General features: G+C 38.3%; 1 protein-coding gene across 1 annotated transcript in view; it reads right to left on the reverse strand.

Moving 5' to 3' along the window:
• The window catches only part of STAB2 (stabilin 2), a 183,309-nt gene that overhangs the window by 103,404 nt on the left and 65,897 nt on the right, over positions 1-14,008 (reverse strand). The window contains exons 20-25 of the mRNA XM_044679478.1: positions 12,908-13,003; positions 12,552-12,638; positions 11,436-11,547; positions 8,513-8,693; positions 2,579-2,672; positions 2,027-2,185 (exon numbers count right to left, since the gene is read on the reverse strand). Coding sequence (XP_044535413.1) covers positions 2,027-2,185; positions 2,579-2,672; positions 8,513-8,693; positions 11,436-11,547; positions 12,552-12,638; positions 12,908-13,003 — 729 coding nt within the window. The remainder of the gene's footprint in view (positions 1-2,026; positions 2,186-2,578; positions 2,673-8,512; positions 8,694-11,435; positions 11,548-12,551; positions 12,639-12,907; positions 13,004-14,008) is intronic.

The following is a 14,008-nucleotide window of genomic DNA, read 5'->3' on the forward strand; positions in this document are numbered from 1 at the left end:
CTAAATCTATGAGCTTATCAACTGAAGTACAGAGAAGGAAACCACTTTCCTTCTAGGGGCCTCAGTTTCATCAACTATAAAATGGGGTGAGTAGGACTAGACCTGTGAGGCCCCTTTCTAGCTTTAGATCTACAAGCCTCTGAACTGAGACACTGAGGAGGAAACCACTTTCCCTTCTGGGAAAGTTTCCTCACTTGTAAAATGAGGGGATTAGCCTAGACAACCTCGGAGGTATTTTCCTGTTTTATGTCAGTGAATCATACTATAATAGACTGGAAACTAGTCTTCTTCCCCAACTTCTTTCTATAGAGTTGTCAGCAAGAAGGGGGAGGAAGAGGATGTTTATTTGGGACAATTGATCCTCACTACTAAAGAAAGAATTCAAAGAGTGTGTCCTACTAATGATGACTAAGAAATGTCATTGTTATATAGGAAGAACGACATTATAGCAAGCAAAAAGATGAACAGTAGAGATCATGGAATACAGAACTGGAAGGGATTTTAGAGGCTGTTCAGTACAACTTTTCACAGTTGAAGAAACTGAGGCACAGGAAAGTGAAATGACTTGATTAAGGTCACCTAAGTATGATATAGAATCACAGATTTATAGGTATGGCTTTAGAGGCCATTAAGTCCAACTTTCATTATACAGAGAAGGAAAGTGAAGGTCAGAGTGGTGTGAGATATTGATCTAAACCTAATTTTTGCTGTACTGTTTTCCAATTTTCCCTGCAGTCACACAAACAAGGACACAAAAACTGTACTACAGGCAGTAATCATCAGAACAATCTAGTACTGGCTAAGAAATAGAACAGTGGATCAATGGAATACACTAGGGGTAAATGACCTCATCAATCTAGTGTTTGATATACCCAAAGTTCCAGCTTTTGGGATAAGAACTCAGTACTTGACAAAAACTGCTAGGAAAAGTGGAAAATAGTATGGGAAAAATTAGGTTTAGATCAATATCTCACACTCCATACCAGTGGTTCCCAAACTTTTTTGGCCTACCACCCCCTTTCCAGTAAAAATATTACTTAGCCCCCCTGGAAATTAATTTAAAAAATTTAATAGCAATTAATAGGAAAGATAAATGCAGCTGTGGCCATCGCCACCCCACTGGATCGCTGCAGCACCCACCAGGGGGTGGTGGCGCCCACTTTGGGAATCACTGCTCTATACAAAAACAAAGTCAAAATGATTTAAATGTAGATGATATTAGAAGTAAATTAGGGGAACATGTCAGATCAATGGAAAAGGGAAGAATTTGTGACCAAACAAGAGATAGAGAACATTACAAGATGTAAAACAAATGATTTTGATTATGTTAAGTTAAAATTTTTTTTGTACAAACAAAACCAATGCAACCAAGATTAGAAGGGAAATAACAAACTAGGAAAAATATTTATGACAAATTTTTCTGATAAAGGTCTCATTTCTCAAATTTATAAAGAACTAAGTCAAATTGATAAGAAACCAAGTCATTCCCCAATTGACAAATGGTCAAAGGATATGAATAGACAGTTTTCAGATGAAGATATCAAAGCTATCAATAATCATATGAAAAAATGTTCTAAATCACTCTTGATTAGAGAAATGCAAATTAGGACAACTAAAGGGATGTCCCTCTCATTTTAAGGAGGAAACTAAAACGTGAAAAAGTACCTTTTGTAAGGTAAGTAAGAGAAAATTAATACAGGATCACAAATTTGGAGGGGGAAGGGAGCTTAGAGGTCATCTAGTCTACACTGCTCATACAAGTGAGGAAACGGGTTTTGAGTGATGAAGTGACTTTCCCTTGGGCTACACAACTGTAAGAATCAGAGGAGGGATTTTAAGCCAACTTTTCTTGATTCTAAGCCAGCCAGCACTCTCTCCATTTTGATACCCCTCTTCTGCTAAGTGCTGCTGTTAGTTCTCCTCATTCTCAACCCCCAAAGTTCTAGCTAAAGCACATTCAATCCCATTTTAGAAAATGCCATTATCTCTCAGCCTGCTTTCTGTCAGATACAGACACATTACTTACCTGACCAGGACCTACATACAAACAGGTTGCATTATCATGGCAACCTCCAAAGTTGGGCAACAAGCAGTTGTTAATTGCTGAACAGTCTCTTCCATCCCCAGTCCATCCAGGTTGGCATACACATGTATGTGTTCCTGTACCAGTTTTAACACATTCTGCCTATGGAATTTAACAAGACAAAACAAAATCCACTAAAATTTTTGGCATGGTCATAGGGATAGGATCCATGATTTCACTTATATAGGGAACACCAGGTAAGAAAACTCTACCAACATAGGTCAGCAACTTATAGCCAAAGGGAGTTGCCTAGGGCATTGAGGGGCTGAGTGACTTTCCCAGGATCACACAGACAGTAAATATCATAAGAATGACTTTAAAACAAGTCTTCCTGGCCTAAGACTGGGTTAGATCCCGTATGCAATACTTCTCTTCTATCATCATGCCTATTTGGCTCTAAAATAGAAATGACACTGGGAAATCCAGCTTGCTCTCCTCTCTGCCTCACCTTCTAAAACATCTAACCCATATCTGAGATAAAGCCAAAATTCTCACATTGCTACTGCAGCCTCCTGGGGTGATTCCTGCACAGGGGTCTACTTCGGTACAAATGGTCCCATCACCCTCGTATCCTTGATTGCAGACACATCTGGAAAACAGGATTGTGCTCAGTTTTGGAATCAGAGGAGAGTCTTTGGAATTTGTTTGGTCAAACTTCCCACCCATTTCAGGAAATCTCCATACAACATGGGTGACAGGTGATTTTACAGGCTTGAACACCTCCATTATTGGGAAATGCCTTCTTTTAGAGTATCTTGTTCCATTTCAGGGTTTTTCTATGACATTTTTTCTTTATAATGAGTTGAAATTGCTCCTCTCTCCTTCTACCAATGACCAGCATCTATCCCTATTCTGACATGTCAGTTCTTGAAATATATGTATAGATGGTTTTTTTTTATCTTCCCTACACCATCTCTTTAAAAAAACTCAAACATTCCTAGTTCTAATTTTCACATGACCATGTTTCCTAGACCTTTTGCCATCTTTCTAATCTTCATGCATAGTTCAGTTTGTATATATCCCTCTTAAAATGGTCAAAATGTTAAAATGTTTAAATGTAAAAATGTTTCGACAGTCTGAAAAGAACCCCAACCTCCAGGTAGAGTCTGCTTAGGGTACAGTATAATGAACCCCCTCATAAACATGGATGTTACACTTCCTTGAATTCGGGTCTTTCATTGTAAGAGCAATTCTCTCCAGGAAGCATTTTAATATACTTCATAGTAAAAAGGAGGGCCATGGTGAGCCATTCAAACCAGTTCCACTTTGCTACAGAAAGCAAAAGAGTTTGGAAAATTGGAGAGCCAAGCCAGGGAACTTTTACATTCTGTTTACAAAGATACTATGTCAAGGCAATACTAGTTAAGAATATACTCATTTGTAAAATCTCACAGAAGAGGATAGTGGGAAATTACGAGCCATATTGCTTCCCAAAACAGTGAGGAAAAAACAATTTTAAAGACATTTTTGGTCCCAAATCCCACCATCCAAAACCATTCTGAGGATGTCTAGTGATAAAAACATAGAAGATGACAAACACAAGAAATGAAAACTATATGTAAACAAATCACAACAAGCTTTTTACTATCAAGGATTATGAATTCATTACATTTGGACTCATATAATGGGCTAAAATGTGCTGCATCTTAGTGTAAGCAATATGTATCTTGTTTCACAATATAATAAACAGGGAAATAGTATTATATGATAATATATGTACAATCTATATAATGTTACATGCCTTCTTGGGGAAGGGGGCAGGCAAAATAATAAGACAGATTTTTGGACATAGCTAATGGTAGAATTTGTTTCTCTTGGATAAACATATTTAAAATTTATTGCATATTCTTAACAAATCATTGTAATAAGAGAATAAATCTAGTAGGGTAACAAACTATTTGTAATAGGAATTAAGGCAGGTAAGGTAATAAGCAAGGTAATGAGGGAATTAAAGGCAGGTGGTAATAAGGGATTAAAGGCAGGTAGGGAGATAATAATAGGGGATAAGACACATTGGCAACCGTAGATGGGGTTTTGTAGATCTCTAAGTCAGTAGGTGGGAAAGGAAGGTACAATGGCGAAGGTGGTAAATTGAGGTGGTAGGAGAGGTAAGGGAATGACTGAGTTTAGGGAATATAAACACTGAAGTATAAAGATTAACAAAGGGAGAAGATGGTGAGGTAATTTGGGCAGGCAGCTGCAGCAGGGAGACACAGACTGGGTACACAGGTTTGAGACAGAGATACTAAAGGGAAACAGACTGAGCCCTTTAGGTAGGAAGGGCACTTCTACAGACAAAGGTTAGGGCCAGCCAAGAATGGCTTGAAACTGATTAGAGGGCTTTCTGGTCAGTTTCTCAGGTTCACAAAAGAAGAGTCCAGAGGAAGTATAGAGATCACCACTTCCTCCAAAATGGACGCCTCCAACTCCCTTCAGGACCCAGAGACAATATTATTCCTTTCTCTCCTTCTCCCTCTCTTATCAATCAACTAATGAATTAGCCAAAGGTTTGATTAAGTGACAAACAGGGTTTATTGAGTTTCAGGGTTGATTGTAAAGGACAGAGGGATACAAGGTAACTAACAGCTGCCTAGGGAAAGCTTCAGGTGGGGAGGGATACAGGAATGTGAGACTGAGAAAGGACCTGCCTAACTCAGCCCCAAGAGGTTTTTGTTTCTTAACCTATAGGGTTAAGAAAGTTGCATATCATGATTTGGGAGATAATTTGTAGCAAAGGTAAGCCCTACTCGACTACTGGGAAACTAAATCTACAAAGTTTGAAAGCTACCACCCAGATCCACCCTCCTTTCAAAAACCCATAGGAAGTTTGGGAAGGGAAAATGATGATTGGGATAGGGAAGGTCAGGGAGATTCAAAGGAAGTAGCTAAGCTAACAAATCTTAAAAGCTGCAGAATATAGGCCAGGTTTTCAGTCCAAAGATAGAGCACAGTTGACCCTCCTCCTCTCATTGAGTCTCCAGGATCAACTCCCTCTCCTCAGGATTCTAAACCCTTTTCAACTGTCAGAAATTCTGCAGTAAGTCTTTGCAGGGTTAATATGCACCCTTTTGCACCACATCATATATTATATTATTGTTATACATCATATTATTACATATAAAATTAAAAAATGGTAATGAAAAGAGAAAAATGGATATGGAAGACAGGAGGACAAGGATAGGAAGAGCAGCTAGATTGCACCAAGTGGGGAGAAGGCTGTTGTAGGAGGTAATGTAATTTAGAGGGCACTGAGCACCTTAATAAAGCAAAAGGAAAGTTGAATGCTAAGGACATGAAATAAGTTTAGGTCATTATTATCTGCCTCCACAACCATGGCAAAAAGAATGATCAAGACAATCTAAATAACTACCAACGCACATGAATACTTTCTCAACTCTATAAAATATTTAATAAGATAATAATTTAATAATATTTAATTATTTAATAAGAAAGGAATTGTGGGTCTACAACTGGGAATATATATATGTGTGTATATATACATATATATACACACACACACACACGCATATATATATATATATATATATATATCATTGAAGTTGTGCTTAATGAAGACAGGTTTTCAGGTGGGGAAAAGACAGGCTTGGCAGTGAAGTTCTATAATTACACAATTAATTAAGAGGCATAAAGAATGCAGAAGACCATCACGTTTGTGCTTATTAGTAGTTTAAAGAAAGAATTTGTTTTGTAGTAAATATATCTCTTTTATTTATAGTACTAAGTTTCTCAGTTAGAGTAAAATACCTCATATAGTAAAATAATCTCTTAAAGGTTTTCAGGTGACAAGAGCCTATGCACTTATCAGAATCGTGCAGGATTCCTTTTGAGATATAACAACTGAAATGGCTTTGTTTGATGGTGGCTGCGAGGCCCCAAATGGGAAAATACACATTCATCAAGGTTTGTTAGCAGTGTTGTGCTGGCAAATGTTTAACAACCAACTTTTTAAAAAGAAAAAGTACAGAGGACACACCTTTAAAATTAATCTGCATTATTAACATTTTATCCATCGCTTTCTCAAGCCTAAAATATCAAGAAAACAAAAATGCAAACTCTGATTCAGAGAATTTGTAGACCATTCAGGTATAAATACTCACACTGAAAATTTACAAATCTGCTTTCTAAAGCTAGTTTGAACTACTTGTAGCCAATGTTGTGGAAGTTCTCCAGCACAGAGGCAAAATGGAGGAGGGATTTTCTATAGGACATAGGAGCCTTTAAATACTCCTGTTTGTGGATGATATTATGTTGAGTGAATCATGCCATGGAATATTATGGAATTATAGAGCTTCCTAACTGAGATCCATAAATGATTAAAAGACTTCACACTCTACACAGGAAAAACTAAGTGGATGAAGGATGCTTAACTTAGTACATAAATATTGGAAGCTGAAAATGGATAGTAATCCTGGCCTAGAATGGGACAGAAGAAAGAGAGCAGGATAAATTGTTTTAAGGAAAGTGTACAATATTTTCAGTGACTCTCAGCTTTTCTTTTTCTTTCTTTCTTTTTTTAAATTTTTGACTCTTACCTTCTGTCTTAGAATCAACACTAAGTATCAGTTCCAAGTCAGAAGAGTGATAAGGGGTTAAGTGACTTGCCACACAGCTGGCAAGTATCTGAGGCCAGATTTGAGTCCAGGGCATTCCATCTCCAGACCTGGATCTCTATCCACTGAATCACCTTAAAACAAAAGGTCTTTTAAAAAAATCATCTTCCCAATGGCATCATATAGCTGGGAGTCATGGATTTTGTTTTTGAAGTATAATTTTTGAAGGATTAAAATTAGATGTCATTCCTAGAGCAAAAGAGAGTCATGTAGGGATATAGTTAGGGATAGTCTGGTTTTCTAGGGTTAGTTAAAACAAGGGAATTTTGAGGGAAACCCTGGGAAAGGATTCTGGGTAAGAAAGGAATTGTGGGTCTACAACTGGGAATAACTGAACTTCACTTTCTTCTTGGATTTTGACCAAGCTGGAGAGAGGTTTTGTCTTTGCCTACAATTCCCATCAAGCTGAAGGAGGGTTTTTCCTCTGAGAGATTCTCCCTGGAGGGTTGGAATTTCACGGAGAAGTCCTTGGCATCCAGGTAGAGGATTTACTTGGAGGGGAAACAATTTCCCTGAGTCCAGGTTTCATCTGCCAGTGGTCCAGCTACCAGAATACCTATTGGCTAAGGTAATTCAAAACTTCCCACCTTTAACTTTGGTTACTTAATACAGCAGCCAAAGGGTTTTTCCCTTTCTTTTTTAATTTTTTTTATTAATTATTGGTAGTAAGTTTAGATTAAGTCAGATAGCATTGGGGTGTGTGTGTGTTTCTTAGATAGCACAGGGAGGATTAAGTAGGGCCCATAGAAGAAAACAAAGGCTCTCCTTCAATAGGAGATTTAGAAGTTGGTTGGAGTTAGTTTGGATAGTACTAGGGTCCTACCTACCAGTTTCTTTCTTCCCTTTTTAAAAATAAACTTCATTTTCATAAGCCAAGGGTTTTTGTGCTTCACTGGCCCTGGGGAGTTTCTAGGTGGGTTGTAACATCTAACATCCCTCTAGGACTCTTCCACAATACAGGCATATGTGATTATTGGTAGGCTGTAATATATTAACGATAAGGAATTATGTAGAAATATAAAGGTTGTTATCAGAAAGAAGTATGAATGCAAATGAGAAGGGGTCAATCATTAATCAAGAATAAGGGATGACTGCTAGGGAGCCTGTGGGCTCTATTGCTCTCCACATAATGTTAAGAGAGCTAGAAGAAGGTCTCCCAAATAGTGGGCAGATCCTGTCATAGAGAATTTTGGGGAAGACAAGAAGAAGAGAAACTATAGATAGGTTATATTGGATGAGATGAGAACTGCACAACTCGAGAGAAATTGAGGAAATAGTGGATTCTTTCATGTACCGATATATAAAATTACAGATCAATGAATAAGATGCCAATAGATTCATTCTTACTAGTGATAGCTAATAGCTAATATTCATATACCTTTTTAAGATTTGCAAACAGTTTTACATTTACAAACTCACTTGATCCTTACAACAATTCTATGAGTTAAGTGTTATTATTATTTCAATTTTACAGCTGAGGAAATTGATCCTGAGAGAGATTGAATAACCTGATCAGGGTCACATATCTAGAAAGAATCTGAGTCAGGATTTGAACTCAGCTTGTCTTGATGTCAAGCCCAGCATCTATTCACCTAACTGTCTCAGGTATTTTGATGATGGAAAGTAAGTCACCTCTCATTTCTGGGCATTGCTTTACTCATTTTTAAGGGCAAATAACCTCTTTTCATCAGTAAAGTGAGAAGCCTGATGTTAGTGATTTCCAAGGTCTCTTCTAGCTCTGGAGCTTATGAGAAGTTCCTTAGATCCATAGTTGATTATTTAAAGATAGCCATCTTACCTGGCAGCTCTGCTACTATATTCACAGCGAGCATGAATATGACAGAAATGGACATAGGGGCCACATGCTGTGGTCTGCTTATCACAGAACCGTCCAGCTGATCCATCCTTACAGGTTCCAGGAAGGCAGGCTCCATCACTGTCTATTTGATTATCACACGTCCCATGAACACACAAGCATTCTAGGAGACAAAGAAGTTGGGGCTCAGTTCTGGGGATACATTCTAAACTCTGGGTCAAGTATCATAGAGGATAGCTACTCTACTTTTATTTTATTTTCATTTTTTTAAACCCTTAAATTCTGTATATTGTCTCATAGGTGGAAGAGTGGTAAGGGTGGGCAATGGGGGTCAAGTGACTTGCCCAGGATCACATAGCTGGGAAGTGTCTGAGGCCGGATTTGAACCTAGGACTTCCCGTCTCTAGGCCTGACTCTCAGTCCACTGAGCTACCCAGCTGCCCCTACTCTATTTTTTGTACCACCTACTCACTTAGCTGGGTGAGCCATGGGGATGGATGAGAGTGGTTTTTAAAAATCAATTGACATAGTACAGGTTTATTAAGAAGCAAGTGAATAAGAGAGAAGAGATTGGTATTCTACTTTTTCCCAACATGAGACCTAAATCTATCTACTTGTAACTTTCACTTTTTTTTTCTCATTTTCCCCTTTGGAGCCAAGAAGAATAAATCTATTTTCTTTTCCCTCTAAGGCAGGTGTTAGGGATATGAAGATTGGAAAAAAAAACAACACTCCTTGGCCTTAAGGAGCTTATATTTCACTTGGAGAAAACAACATGTAAATATAAGTTAATAGAAATATGTAGTGTAACCCTGGGTAAGTCACTTACTCGCCCTCAACCCCCATTGCCTGGCCTTTATTCCTCTTCTGCCTTGAAACTAATATATAGTATTGATATTAAGATAGAAGGTAAGGGTTTAAAAAAAGAAATATGTACAAAATAAACACAAAATAAAATTTGGGTGGAAGAGCCAAAGGAACCAGGACAATCATCCTGTAGGAGGTGACATTTGAGCTAAATCTTAAAGAGGGATAGGAGTTCTAAGCGGCAGAGATGAAAGGAGTATCATTCCAGGTCCAAGACCATCGTCAGGGGCAGGGAAGACTATCAAGGAAAAAGATGCAAATCCCACGAGTAGATCTTTAAAGAGGTCCTGACAGAAGTTTGAAAAAGGAAAAATTCACTGGAAAGAAACAAGACTTAAATATGGACACGAGTCCAATGTATGTGTATATGTATGTATATATGTATTTATACAGAAATACACACAAATGTATATACACTCACCATTAAATTCAGCTCTGCCCTTTAGTAGCTGGGTGACTTTAGAGAAGTCCCTTAACTTATCAGAGCCTCAATTTTCTTTTTTGATAATATGGAAAATAATATTTTTACTGCCTACTTAGAAACAATTCAATAAATATTTGCCAAGGAACCAGGTACAAGAGACAAAGGACACAAAGATAAAATTGAAAAGCAGTCTTTTCCTGCAAGGAATTTATATTCAGCTGGGGGAATCAAAAAGCAAACAGAGAAGGACATATAAGATAATTTATATGATCATAGGATTATAGTTTTGGAACTAGAAAGGATCTTAGTGGGCATTGTAAGAGGGGAATAGATATTTAAGGTATGGTCGCCAGAAATCAGATTAACCCGATTTCAGATTAAAATAGACCCAAGTCAGGATGACTTTTATGGAAGTTTATTTACAATTAGGAATGTTGAAGGTAGGGAAATTGAGAGAGAGAAAATCTGGCCCAGACCAGGTAAGAAGTTAGAGGACCCAGCAAAGGACATTTACACAGTATATAATTCAACCCTTTCATTTTGTTGTTGTTTAGTCATTTTCATTCATGCCCAACTCTTCATGACCCCACTGAAGATTTTCTTGGCAGAGATACTGGAGTGGTTTGCCATTTCCTTCTCTAGCTCATTTTACAGATGAGGAAACTGAGGCAAACAGAGTGAAGTGACTTGCTCAGGGTCACACAGCTGGTAAATGTCTGAGGCCAGATTTGAACTCAATGTTTCCAGACCTTACACTCTATCCACTGAATCACCTAGCTGCCCCTTAATTTTAAATTAGAGAAAACAAAGACCTAAAGAGGCCAAGGGACTTTTCTAAGCTAACTTGGAAGTCCACAAGCATTTATAAAAAAAAACAAAAAAACAACAAAAAAACCCCCCAACATTTTTTTGTGCCCAGCGTGGTACTCAGTGCTGAAAATGCAGAGAAAGGCAAAGATCATGGTACCTGCTCTCAGGGAGTTCACTTTCCAATGAGAGAGACAACATGCAAAAAACTAGGTACTTACAAAATATTCATAATAAGAACTGACATTTTTAAAGGCTTTAAGCTTTCCCAAACTCTTAATATCCATTATCTCATTTGAGCCTTATAACAGTCCTGCAAAGTAAATACTTTTGTTATCTCTATTTGAACAACTAATCCAATGGCCTAATAATAATGATAATGATAAATTTTTTATAGAGCTTTAAGGTTTCCAAAACACAACAACAATGGATTGTAGATGCTATTATTATCTCCATTTTGCAGATGAGGAAACTGAAGCAGAAAACAGTTAAATGATTTGCTCAGAGTCACACAGCTGGTAGGAAAAGCACTACACTTGGAATTAGAGGTCCCACATTCAAATTCTGGCTCTTTCTAGGGTCACATAGCTAGCAATTATTTGAGACAGAGCTCAGACTTAAGTCTTCCCAGCTCCTAGCCCAACTCTGTATGTCGCCAGCCAAAGGTATATTATTAACAAGTATTTATGGACAATGGTGAACTAATGCTAACCCAATATCATATCTTCATTGAGGCCATAGACACTATCAGGTGGAAAAAGTCTTGTAAAGGTAAGGAAGTGGTCCCTAAGCTAAAGAAGGACTTACTTTTTTCACATTGGGGCCCATATTTCCTGGGATCAGAGCAGAATTGACAGCGAGATCCTTGGAATCCATCATTACAAATGCAAGTCCCATTGCCACTGAATCCATCAGCACACTACAACAAGAACAGACTTGTTGATTATATCTCCATGACTTGGAGAAATGTCCAATGGGCCCCTTGACTACTTGACTTAGCTTTGTCCATCTCTAGTGGTTTCCAAACTTTTTTGGCCTACTGCCCCCTTTCCAGAAAAAATATTACTTAGCCCCCTGGAAATTAATTTTTTAAATTTTAATAGCAATTAATAGGAAAGATAAATGCACCTGTGGCCATCACTGCCCCCTGGATTGCTGTAGCACCCACCAGGGGGCAGTGGCGCCCACTTTGGGATCACTTGGCTTTTCTACCTGCTCAGACAACTGGGTGCTACTTCTAGAACTTGGCATGATGCTGGAACCCAAGAAAGAGGAAGTCATGTTAATTGTTGGGGAATGTTTCTTAAACTGGATTCTACAGGGAGTCATGGGGTAAATACTCAGGTGTGGGGGGGGGTTCAAGGAGAATCTAGAAGCTATAAATTGTTTTTGATACCAAGTAAACCACAACCTGTAGGATTATAAAGTCAGAACTAAAAGGGACCTGGAAGATCATCTAGTTGAACCCTCTTATTTTAAAGCTAGGGAAACTGAGGCTTAGGAGAATCATGGGGGTCATATTTAGAGCTGATAACGACCTTGGAGACTACCTACATTGACACTCTCATTTTACAAATGAGTAAATGAGGCTCACGGATGTTATTTTCCCAAGGTTACACAGCTAGTAAGTTTCAGAACCTGGATTTGAATTCAGATCTTCCTGATTTCCATTTTAGTATTTTATCAAAAATCTACTTTTGGGCTTCTATACTTGCATTTCTTTCCGTTTTTATCTTCTAACACTTTAAATTTGTTGGAATAGCAAGAGGGCAGCTGGAACTGCTGCTCTCTCCATGGCTTTTTGTTGGAAGAGGTTATATATTTCAGTGCAAACTGGAGACCTGTTTCCTTTTCCCATTGCCTCCCTTCCTTCTCCTTCCTTTCCCTTCCCCTCCCTTCCTATCTCCTTCCACCTCTTGTCACCTGTCCATTTCCAGAGCATGGATTGGAAAAACCTCCTGGACACTGGTTACAGTCTGGACCGTAGAAACCTTTGCAGCACTTGGGTATCTGCAAAATACAATTTTGTTTTCAGTTTTCAGGCTACAATGAACAACTCAGCTCTTCATTTGTCTGTTCAAAGTGCTAAATCAATGATCATGAATGATAAGATCCCCTGATTAGCCATCTTCTTTCTTTCCTAGAGGACCGAGAACTTTACCAGGGTTCAGTAATGCCACTCCCTTTTGGCAGGAAAATCATGGAAAGTGATGTTTAGATGAAAGAAACCTCTGGTCAGGCCAAATTACTGGAACAAACCCATCACCCACATGCCTTACCTTTACAGTGGAGTTACAGTATCTGGCACAGCCCTTGGTAGGGAACTTCTGGCTCCCTATCTTGCGACCATAAACACAGTTGGATGTAAATAGACTCTGGGAAGAGACCGAGGAGAGAAAGCATGACCAAACTAAAATGTGGAAGTAATTTACAGAAAATCTGCCAACGCTATCTGGATTGTGTTAAGTAATAATCAAATCAACAAGACTTTCTGAGGCACATACTTTGTTGTTTGCCTATTGTGTCTCATATTAGAAAGTAAGTTCCAATTAGCCTAGATACGTCTTTTGGGGGGACACATGGAGGTAAATTTTGCTCCAAGCAAAACCAGTTTGTGACCGAGCAGGATTCCAGAGGACCAACAAGGAAGGGAATTACCCAACTCCTGATAGAAAGGTGATATGTTCTTTGTAGAAATACAAAATGTAAAACCTGACTGTTGGGCAAATTTGTTTGGCGTGACACTGCATATTTGTTATGAAGATTTACGGTTTTACCTGGTCAGAGCACTAGGTGTTAGTTCTAGAACTTGGCATGAGGTTGGATCTCAAGAAAGAGGAAGTCAAACTCTTTGCTTGTTGAGTGTTTTTCTAACTAGGATTTAGGACTCTACAGGGAGTCATGGGGGAAATATTCAGGAAGACCTGAGTTCAAAAAATGCACTTGAAGAGAACCTAGAAGCTAAAAACTGGTTTTGTCACAGATGGGAGGGAGAGGAAATAAATGCATGTTAACTAAAAAAAAAATTAACTGAACCTTCCCCCCCCCCAAAAAAAAAAAACCAAACCACCCCTCTGTTTATTCAATAAATATTTATGGGAAAGTTAGAAAGCCATTCTTTGCTTAACAAAAGGCTTTCATAAAAACTCACAATCTTGTGTTTCAGTATTTAGCAATTTGCTCTAAATCCCCCTTTCTCTCTCTCTCTCTCTCTCTCTCTCTCTCTCTCTCTCTCTCTCTCTCTCTCTCCCCTCTTAGTATTTAACCTCCTGCAGGAATATTTGGATAGAGAGCCAACCAGAAAACATAAATTCAAGTTCTACTTCTGACAGATAGGGACTATGTGACCCCAGGCAAGTTATTTAATCTCTCAGTACCCC

The sequence above is a fragment of the Gracilinanus agilis genome, chromosome 5 (genome assembly GCF_016433145.1).
Source record: "Gracilinanus agilis isolate LMUSP501 chromosome 5, AgileGrace, whole genome shotgun sequence".
In the NCBI taxonomy this organism is placed as follows: Eukaryota; Metazoa; Chordata; class Mammalia; order Didelphimorphia; family Didelphidae; genus Gracilinanus; species Gracilinanus agilis.